The sequence below is a fragment of the Cynoglossus semilaevis genome, chromosome 7, assembly GCF_000523025.1.
Source record: "Cynoglossus semilaevis isolate Cse_v1.0 chromosome 7, Cse_v1.0, whole genome shotgun sequence".
Lineage (NCBI taxonomy): Eukaryota > Metazoa > Chordata > Actinopteri > Pleuronectiformes > Cynoglossidae > Cynoglossus > Cynoglossus semilaevis.
In genome coordinates this window covers 10,218,358-10,228,839 of record NC_024313.1, presented here as the reverse complement: position 1 = coordinate 10,228,839, position 10,482 = coordinate 10,218,358, and the positions used below count along the sequence as shown (strand labels likewise).

General features: G+C 43.0%; 3 protein-coding genes across 3 annotated transcripts; all 3 read right to left on the bottom strand.

The window, feature by feature from the left end:
* Positions 1 to 939: 939 nt before the first annotated feature.
* On the bottom strand, positions 940 to 4,487 carry c7h1orf198 (chromosome 7 C1orf198 homolog). Its single transcript, XM_008313371.3, has 6 exons — positions 3,870 to 4,487; positions 3,201 to 3,251; positions 2,980 to 3,090; positions 2,721 to 2,888; positions 2,286 to 2,645; positions 940 to 2,194 (listed from the first exon to the last, which is right to left on the bottom strand). The coding sequence occupies exons 1-6, from the start codon at positions 4,173 to 4,175 to the stop codon at positions 2,138 to 2,140; spliced, it is 1,053 nt and encodes a 350-aa protein (XP_008311593.1). The 5' UTR covers positions 4,176 to 4,487; the 3' UTR covers positions 940 to 2,137.
* Positions 4,488 to 4,637: 150 nt separating this feature from the next.
* LOC103381142 (gap junction Cx32.2 protein-like) lies at positions 4,638 to 7,044 on the bottom strand. The gene is made up of 3 exons (XM_008313369.3): positions 6,888 to 7,044; positions 6,044 to 6,177; positions 4,638 to 5,683 (listed from the first exon to the last, which is right to left on the bottom strand). Exons 2-3 carry the CDS (start codon positions 6,170 to 6,172, stop codon positions 5,063 to 5,065), a joined length of 750 nt encoding a protein of 249 aa, XP_008311591.1. The 5' UTR covers positions 6,173 to 6,177; positions 6,888 to 7,044; the 3' UTR covers positions 4,638 to 5,062.
* Positions 7,045 to 7,925: 881 nt separating this feature from the next.
* Positions 7,926 to 9,975, bottom strand: gja13.1 (gap junction protein alpha 13.1). Its single transcript, XM_008313368.3, has 2 exons — positions 9,823 to 9,975; positions 7,926 to 9,190 (listed from the first exon to the last, which is right to left on the bottom strand). Exon 2 carries the CDS (start codon positions 9,176 to 9,178, stop codon positions 8,318 to 8,320), a length of 861 nt encoding a protein of 286 aa, XP_008311590.1. The 5' UTR covers positions 9,179 to 9,190; positions 9,823 to 9,975; the 3' UTR covers positions 7,926 to 8,317.
* Positions 9,976 to 10,482: the final 507 nt, after the last annotated feature.

Sequence of the window (10,482 nt, the reverse complement as noted above, 5' to 3'; positions counted from 1 at the left end):
CAGAAGTCGAGAAGATGAAAGTCCACCGTACGTGACACGGGCTAATCCTGAACAACATACGTTATCGGTTCAAATCCCAAACGTTCCTCCTTCTTCTCAAAGACCTGATGAACAACAGCTGTGGACTGTTCCCCACAGAGGGGAGGAGGTCTGATGATTCTCCAACCGTCTGTTGTTTAACCAAACATCAGAAAGCAGCAGACCCCCCACCTACCCCCCCTCACCCCCTCTCCTCCTCCTCCCTCTTCTTTGTTCAGTGACAACATTTTAGACCTGGGAGAAGTTGCAGTGGGAACTTACAGTTGTAGATCTGACGACTGATACTGCAGCGCTCCCTGAACTTTTTCCTCCTGTTACGTAATCACATGACTCAACACCAGTCTTTATTGACTGAGCTTGGACTTGTTACCATAACAGAGACATCATTTCATTCCTTCCCTCTCATCACATGGAAGTTGTTTTCCCTCATTAGAAGACAAATGAGGTCAGGAAAGTGGTGTGGAAATGAATGGGTCTGAAATTTAAAAATTAAAAAAAAAAAGTTTTCCAAGTGTTGAAAAAGGAGCTGTTGGATCTTGGAAACCGGGTGATGCCTTACCTTTGTTGAAAAATGTCTGAAATATGATTCGTAGTGGACCAAAGGTTAGCCTAGTGACAGTCCAGAAACAGCCATGCTAGCCAGTTAGCAAAGATGGCTAAGAGTTAAAAACAGCAACGTTGCAACAAATGACTAAAACATTATGGTCACACGATGATTCAAAGTTGGTTCAGAAACCGCCGTAAACACAGTACAGGCTTGTGTTTAGAAGCATGTCATTTTCAGCTGGGAGTGTGTAACAGTTAGCATAAATAGCCATAATCTGGCTAACCACACAGACTGCTTAAAGTTTGCCTTCACGTTCAATAAAAGATTTGCTACAGAACGCAGACGAGACAGAGCAGCGTTCACTTCCTGTTTATTTCCTTCTGGTCTGTGACCTGAACATGTTGAGAGTGCAGTAACACGTACACACAGCTAGGGCAGATACTGTAGATATGAAGTTACTGTAGTGTCTACTGTGAGGCTGTGACCTGTGTTACCGACGACACACACACACACACACACACACTCAGCTCTTCCACGTCTGTTCCACGTTCTCTGGTTCTCTATTCTGGTGCCAAAAGACACAGGATTCTTGGCTCCACCTCAGAGGAGATGAAATAAAATTTCCTCCGACCTCCATCTCAGTTAATGAACGTTCTACAGATGGGAATCAGGTTCACGATGTCCCCGTCTGATGAAGTCATGGCTAAAATTACAACTCTCTCTCTGTCCCCGAAACATCGTTCTCAAGCTTTCATGGCGTTCCAGAAATTCCATGACTTGCGTGTGTGTGTGTGTGTGTGTGTGTAGGTCAGGACTACTGCAGCAGCTCACTCTAAAACTCTACAAACTCATGTAGAATAAAGCACAAATGTATGCACTTGGCACAAGGTGACGATTTAACCTGACGTTCTACATACTCAACAGGTGAGGGCAGCAAAGTCACAAACCTTGACTGTGCATTCACACTACGAGCACAAATGGCATAGTAACTGGGTCAAAAGCACAATTGCATGCTGGGATTTGGCAACAAAAAAACATTGTATTTGTGAATACATTCTAAATACACTGGCAGATACTGTGTATTTTCATGTACAATTGTGCAAATATTACTCGTAATGGCGTGTACAAATAGACCAAGTACATTGATCACAAAGATACAGAGTAATTTTGTCACAGGCGTACAGCTCCATAGAGCAGTGGGCGCTCGGTGTGGTAGTACAGAATATTACCCTCTGACCTGTGGCCCAGAGGTCAAAGGACTGGGCGTGTCTTAATTCCTTCATCCTACAGGGCGGCGGTGTGTTGATGGTCACAGTGTGAATACACAGTTAGGATTTGGGCAAATTGGTGAATTTGGCAAAAAATGTAACAGAGAAAAGACGGTAACGAGGTAAACATTGGTCCATTTAAAGATTGGCATTTTACTAAGTCTAAATAATAATATAATAGATGATGATGATGATGATGATGATGGCGATCTCTAAAGTCAAGGTGGTGTGGTCCTTCTACTTCGAGATGATGGCGATGTGGTTTGTGGTCCTCCTGTCGTTTTTACCAGTTGTCCAGGAAGTCAAAGCCGGTCTTCAGGATGTTGCTGCTCGTGTTGAACTGAGGGGAAAAGAAACAACGACAACATTGACGCTCAGTTGTAGGAACTGTTTTTTTCCTAAAATACCCTGGGGTGTGTTTGTGGACTCACCTGGGCAAAGGTGGGACTGCCGCCCGGGTTGGGAGCAGGCTCCTCCTCCTTCTCCACACTGGACTGGAGGCTGGAGGGCGGCTTGGACAACAGGCTGGAGGAGAACATCTCGTCCAGGGTGTTGCTGACAGAAGGCAAAGTGCTCTGAGATCGTTCCCATCCCGCGCTGGACGAGGGCACGCTGCCGGGCGGCGGGACGGGGTTAGAGATGGAGATGGCCGCCGGCGGGGCGGTGACGGCCGAGGGAGCCGGGGGCTGGGGGGCGGGAGGCCTCGGTGCTCTCTGCTTTGTGGGTCTGGACACAGCCTGAGGTTGGGGCTCGGCCGGTTCAGGATCCTTGGAGATGACAGAAGACGTCTCCTGTTGGAGGAGGACATGAAGTCTGTGATCGGGGATCAGTTCCACGGTGGTCGACGGGACGGCTTTAGGACTCACCTGTCTGAGGTACGAGGGCAGAGGTTTCTCTCCTTTCTCAATGGACTTGATCTGACTGGGTGTCAGGGACTGGAAGTCGGCCTGCTCCCCCTCCAGCCTGGAGCGCTCTGCTGTGATTTTCCAGAAAGATGATTCCTCCTCGGGCTTCCTGTTCTCACTGATGGTCACCTTCACCAAAAACAAACAAACAAACAACATTCACGTTAAATTCTCAGCCAAAATGTGTTGATGAAAAAAAACCAAACAACAGTCACTGAACCTTGGTTCCCAGCTGGTTGGAATGAGGGGTCTTAGCAGCCTTGGTCTCTGCCTGAGTGGCAGAAATCACCGCATCTCCAGGACCTGAAGACAAACTGAACTCCAGCTGACTCTAAAAAAAAAAAAAAGAAAAACCATGAGAGGAAACTCATCTTCAGTCATAGTCATTTAGGACATTCATTTAGTGTGTGTGTGTGGATTATTGTTGTGATCTTATTTTACCCTGGTTTCCCATGAGAACGGTGCAGAGTGCTCATCCTGCCAGGTTATATCCTTCAGAGAGACCAAGGGAGAGAAAGGGGGGTGAGAAGGGGTGACGGCTGTAGTTACAGGGTCAGTTTGACACATCCCTGCCTTCAGAGTGAAACTTTCTCTACATCAGCCTGAGGGCTCACTCTGTCCTCTTTACCAAACCACAGACCCTGTGTCAGTACTGTGTCACAGAGGAGAATGGAAATAACAGTAGGCTATAAGATTAGTGTGGTGCAAAATGATCAGTGTGCAAATGTGCTTGTTTTTTTAAAGAATATAAATTTGTTCTGTGGTAATTTGCTAAGGGATGCACTGAAAAAAACTCACTTAATATATGATAATAAAAGTAATAATTACTTTGGAATATTTACAATTTTCACCGATATTTTCTATGACATTGTCCGCATTTGTTATTATTTGTTATTTACAACAAACCACACTCGTTACTTCTCACCAATGTTCTTTGCATTTAATGAAATTAATCCGTTTTTTCATTCAGTATAAGAAACAGGCTTTGATTTTATGACGTCACTACAACGTCTGCCAAAATATTTTTACGGCTACGTGGCTAACCGGCTAAACGGGCCGCCAGTTGCACTCATGAAAGCGAACGAAAACGTAGAAGATTAGTTGTAATACCTCGTCCCCAAAACGAACGATTTTCTGGCCGGTCTGGATGAGCAGTTTCGGATAGCACACCACTTCGTCTCGCTCCACCCGGTGCATAGCGTACCGGGCTCGGATGTGCGGGTCCATCATCCAGTTGTCGATGGCGGTGTCCTGCTCCTGCGGCGTCATTTTGTCCCACGAAGAGCCGTGTTTGGTCTTGATCTTCTCCCGTTCCTGCATGATCTTCTTGGCCATGGAGTTGATGGAGGAGAAGTACTCCAACTTCTTCTGCTCCATCCTGTGGGCATCGAGCCCCGCCACAGTCGCGGTGGCCATTTTTGTTTGTACTGACAGCTCCCTATAGCAGCTGTTGTTGTTGATGTTGTCGTGAGGAGCAGGAAGGGGAAGTGCTCTACTTTGTGGGCGGGGTTTAACGTCCCGTCCGGTATATTTGGGCCTCTGGTGCCATCTTGTGGCCTTTTTTTTAAAATATGCAACAGCTCTACGATGGATCTACTTTTAAATTAAATTATTTTTATATTATTTGTGATTTTGTCGTCACAATATAATAATATAAACAAAACGTAATACATTCAAGTATCCCTGTTAGTCCTGTTTAATGGTTTACATGAATTATGAAGCTACTGATGATGTTAAGTTTTCAAACTTTAATAATGGCTAATTCACATTTTTGGCTAAGTCCCGCTTGTCCTGACATAACCTTGCATTTATATATAATTATATATAATAATTATTAATAGATGGATAAAAATAAATCAGACTAAAATATCTCACTCACTGGGCTCAGCTGTGCTTTATTCAACTTTTCACGTCAGTAATCACTGACACATACACAGTTGTACTGTAGTAGCCAGGTCAAAATACAAAACAAATCAAAAATACAAAACAAATTTTGGACTTACAAATATTTACAATTTTATAAAAGAAGAGAAGAATTCAGAAGAACTCAGTACCGACCCTTCAGCCGAACACCGACGGACACACAGACTTTTCAGGTATCATAAATATGCATTTCTTTTGATGTTGAAAAGCCAACACACGTCTGTGAATTTCTTCTTTGGCAACTTCTAAACATCACCCCAGTAAATAGCTTTGAGCTTTAACTACGGAGGCGTTGTTCTTGGTTTTCTTTCTTATTTTTGGTTGGTCAATTTTTGGGATGCTGTTCCTGGAGTTGCTCAGGCCCTGCTGGTGTCAAACTTCTAACTTTGGGACAGACCTCTGCTGTGAAGACGTGGCTGGATGGAAATGGCAGCAGCCTGCACCGTTTTCGCCCTCCTCTTTCTGGAGTTGCAGCAGACCAGGTAGAAGATCTCCACCACGTTGAACAGCAGAGAGACACAGGACATGACCAGCATGAAGATGATGAAGATGGTCTTCTCCGTGGGTCGGGACATGTAGCACTCCACGGTGAAGGGACACGGAGCGCGGGAGCAAACGATTCTGGGGTCCATGACGAAGCCGTACAGATAGTACTGCCCCACGATGAAGGTCAACTCCAGGAGGATTCTGAAGACGATGGAGGTCATGTAGGTTCCCAGGAGGTTGCCGTGAATCTTGACGTGACCTTTCTCATCAGAGTACTTGGGCTGTTTGGTGATTTGGTTCGTGGAGTGGGACTCGATGTATTCTCTAAGCTTGTTTTCCTTATGAATGACGTGCAGGACGTGGCCCAGGTAGACCAGGGTCGGAGTGGAGACAAAAATGATCTGAAGAACCCAGAATCGAATGTGTGAGATGGGGAAGGCGTGGTCGTAGCAGACGTTTTTGCAGCCGGGTTGTTTGGTGTTGCAGATCATGTTGGACTGTTCATCACCCCAGACCTGTGAGAGTCAAGAGAACACAGTCAGTACTGATGGACGGGATGTGACCCAGACACACTCTACATTTCCTTCTTTATTTGTAAAGAAGGAAAAACATGAACTCCTTCATTTACAATCTATTTTTTTTTTGGATGATTCTTTTCATCTGATCTTTCTAGTTCATTGAGGTGTCAATCAATTTGTCCCGATTTCTCTGGAGTTTTCTGGAACACACCGTTAGTGTGTCATAATACATCTCCAAATCTCCAAACCCTCAGAGCTTCAGTTGATAATAAATCTCCAAACCCTCAGAGCTTCAGTTTTCAGAGCACAGGGTTAGGGTTAGAGAACCGAATACTCGGTCACGTGTGGACGTCACACCTTCTCCGCTCCAGCTCCGATGACCATGATCCTGAAGATAAACAGGACGCTGAGCCACACTTTCCCGATCACAGTGGAGTGGGACTGGACCTTGTCCAGGAGAGAAGACAGAAATCCCCACTCTCCCATCGTCTCTGAAATATCCAAGAATTGAAAACAAAATTATACAATGACAAATTTTATCAGTGTTTTTAACAGCCAAAATGAAGCGGGGGAAAAAACAACACAACTCCCCCCAAAAAATTACATTTAGATCAAAGAAACAATGTTTATGTACTTAAAAATGATAAAAACTGAAAAATTTAAAGTAAAAAAATAAACATACAAATGAAAGCAGATTTAAAAACAAATTGAGCCAGAGTTCTGACAGAATCGTCGTCTCACAGCGGCTCAAAGTCGACCAGTGAAAGTCGACCAGTGAAAGTATCGTATTGTAAAATAATTCATAATGGTCACGAGATAAAGAAGGAACTATAAAAAAAAAAAGATTATATAACCAAGATTTGTCTGGAACCGTTCCTGATCAACTGCTGCACCTACAAACCACCTGCAGTAAAAGTTACATTTAAAAAATCACAAAAGAGTGAATTTGATGCATGAAAAAAAAGAATCTAACAGAAATATTTGTATTTGTTCCAGGTTAACAACTTGATTAAGCTGTCGACAAGTAAAAAAGGAATTTTTAAAAATATTTTTTGTTTTTGTTCAAATACATGAAATGATCCACTCATTTAAAGAGGCAGGAGCTGCCAGTGTCGTTGACTTGATTGATTATTACTATTGATTATTTCTTAAATCATGACTTATTTTTATGAAAATAAAAAGTCTTTCCCAGCATCTTTACCTTAAACTCTGACAGTCAGAACGGTGCCGTCGTCACCGGAGCAGCAGAATGATTGAAGCGCTGCAGTTCTCCGCTGCAGACCTGCCTCTGATACCTTGAACTTTAGATTAGATGATGTTGTGCAAGCAGTCGTGAGCAGCGTCACGTTGTCAGGACATTTGACCGTGATAACTCACTGATTTTGGGCCGAACCACTGAAAAGTTAGCGGGTTAATGATTAACACAGTGATAAATCCACACACACAGATGTTTTTAAAAATAAATATCACAGTTGTTTCCCAGTCATTGGATGGATGTGATGCAGACAGGGGGCGCTGGGTGCAGCCTGATTACTGGCTGATCCATTAACTGATACCGAAGAGTCACATGTTATAATATAGTTGTATTGATGTATAACCCATATTTTACTGCGTCAGGTCACTACTGTACCACACCTTTATGAAGTATTACTACGTTAAATCACCTTTACTGCACTAAAGTATGTGTTAAAAATACTGATAGTATTTTTTTCTTTTTTTTTCCTTTCATTTTTTATTCATCAGTGCAAATCAAATGACAAAAGTTAAAGATGTTTTTAGTTACTGATTAGCCAAAAAAGCTAATAATCAGGAGGTAGACATTTAGCTAAATATGACCAAAAGATAAAAGTTTCGCCAAAATCCCAGCTATAATATCATTAATGACCAATAATGTAACTAAATGTAACTAAATGTAAACCCAGAAAAATTAGCCATAAAAAATAACTTCACAGACGAAAGATAAAAAAAAGGTGAAAAGTTTCATTTATTTAATGTTATGGTCAAAATAGATACAGAGTAAACTATTAAATTAAGTGTGTTTCTTTTTAAAGAATAAATTAGTGATAGGAAAAAAGTAAAAGTAAACTGAGATATGACTAAACATTAGTCCAACCTGTGGTTAACGTTAGCCAAAAGGCCAAAGGTCAAGTCTGAGTAAGCACAGAAAAACCTGCAAAACGTAGGCAAAAAAAAAGAAAAAAGCTTCAGTTTCCTTGAAATAAAAGACGTGAAGAAAAAACATTTTTAACTTTAACTTTTTATTTAATAAAAACAGATACAAACAAAAAAGTCTCAACATTGTTTTTCATCATCATTCTCCTCGAAGCGAATCATTCCCAGTCCTCCGACGTGTCAATAACTTACAGGACACACAGGTCCGCTCTCATGTACAGAAAAATACAGTAATGATCAGTATTGCACGCATACATTTTTAGATTCATTTCTTAAAAAAAAAAACACGAAAAAAAAACAAAGTAAAGTAAAGATTGTTGCTCAAAGGTTCTCGGCAGCAGACGCTGACACAGCGTTTTGTTTGTCATTTGTATTTCGTTCCTGTTTTATTTCAGTTTTCTTTTTATGTAAAAACGTTGACAGAACATTAGAAAAATTGATTTCATCATTTGTGTTTCATTAATGACTGCTCAGTAGCCTCTTCTCCTCTTTAGCGCCATCTAGACTTCCTCCAATACTGTGGTTGCTCTGCAGCTCCATGTTCAGACTGTTCTGCATCTGTGCGTCCTGCAAGTTCGGCCACTGGGGGCCCGACAGGGTTGCCGGGTTCTCCGCCGACGTGACCTTCAAGTTCTGCTTCTTGGAACGGCATCCGAGCCTGGTGAAGAGCAGGTAGAAGATCTCCACCACGTTGAGGAACAGGGAGATGCAGGCCACCACCAGCATGAAGATGATGAAGATGGTCTTCTCCGTGGGTCGGGACATGTAGCACTCCACGGTGAAGGGACACGGCTTCTTGGAGCAGGGGAACATGGGCACCATGATGAAGCCGTACAGGTAGTACTGGCCCACGATGAAGGCCGCCTCGATGATGATCTTGACCATCAGCTGGGTCAGGTAGCTGCCCAGCAGGTTCCCCTTGATGGTCACCTTGCCCTTGGCGTTAGTGTATTTGGGCTGTTTGGAGGTCATGGGCCCGCCCGGGCTGGACAGCAGCTCCCTCAGCTTGTTCTCCTTGTGGATGACGTGCATGGCGTGGCCCAGGTAGACCAGCGTCGGCGTGGAGACGAAGATGATCTGCATGACCCAGAAGCGGATGTGTGAGATGGGGAAGATCCAGTCGTAGCAGACGTTCTCACAACCAGGCTGTTGAGTGTTGCAGATGAAGCCCGACTGCTCGTCGCCCCACACGCTCTCAGCGCCAGCACCCAGAACCATGATGCGAAACAGAAAGAGGACGCTCATCCAGACCTTTCCGATGACGGTGGAGTGGGACTGGACCTTGTCCAGGAGGGTGGAAAGAAATCCCCAGTCTCCCATCTTTACACTGAGCTGTGAAGAAATACACAGACGGAACCATGAACACCGATGCACTTTCTTTTCTTTTAAAGTTACTCTAGGTCAGTGGTTCCCAAAGTAGGGAGTGTGGCCCCGCTCAAGCAGCCTTGGGAATAATGCAGGGAAGTCCCAGCAAGAAAAAAAAATATTTTGATAATATTTCTTTTTGGAAAAACTCAAAAATGGTCCAGTGAAGGTTTAGATCACTGATCACGAAGAAGGAAAGAAATTCAAAAATGGTCCAGTGAAAGTTTAGATCACTGATCACGAAGAAGGAAGAAGGAAGAATCTTTTCCTTCTCAATATTTGTCCAAAGGAATCATTAATCAAAACATTGAACCAAAGCTTGGAGAGAAAAACCGCAGCGGCACAGTGACGAAGCAAAGAGGAGAAAAGATTTTCCAGTAAAATCTGTCAAAGTTACGGCTCGCAGACTAACAAAAAGAACGTAAAAAAAAAATCAGAATTAACAGTTGACTACATCAAAAATCTATCTTTGTTTCCGTTAGAAAATCAATTTACAAACATGACTAATTTCAACCAATCACTGAAGTCAAGCATATATTTCTATATTTTCTATATTTCATGCAGGAATGAAGCAGAGAAGAGAAAGGTCTGCATCTTACCTGCTGACCTGGTCAGAAACGACTGTCTCTGCTGGGACGAATCACTCACTGAAGTTGGACCTTGGAGTTTAGAGAAGGGTGAAGGCAACAAGCTGATGGGGGAAAAAAAAAAAAAAAAATTGCGCAAGTGTCAATGTCACGTCGATGCTAACAGCAGGTATAATAATTGACAGGTGTTCTCTATCTGGTCCCAGGGCTGGGAGTCCACTCTGCCTCTGGACTTGTCTTGATATAATATAGTAGGTGTAGTGTGGAGCCTTACATGCAGAGGGTCTTGGGTTCGAGCCCCATAGGGACCACATGTCTGTGATGGCGCCTCCTGTGGCAGCCTGTTTGGGTTTCTAAGACTTACACTGTGGTACGAATAAGGGACTCAAGTTGCCCCCCCCGCAGGACATCATCAGCATATATGTTTTTCAAGTTTTTTTTTATTACTAATTAAAAACATTGTTTTTCCACAAACTGCACTGTGACCTCGACAACAGACACTGACAGACCAAAAAAGGTCAAAAGGTCATTGTAGTTACATTCAACTCATCATCAGATCAACGTTTTTCTAAAGAAACATCTAAATTCATAATCAATAAAAAAAAAAAACTGTTCTACATTTTTTTTCTAAAACTTTTTTGGACTAAATTCACTGGACTTTCTCACATGTGA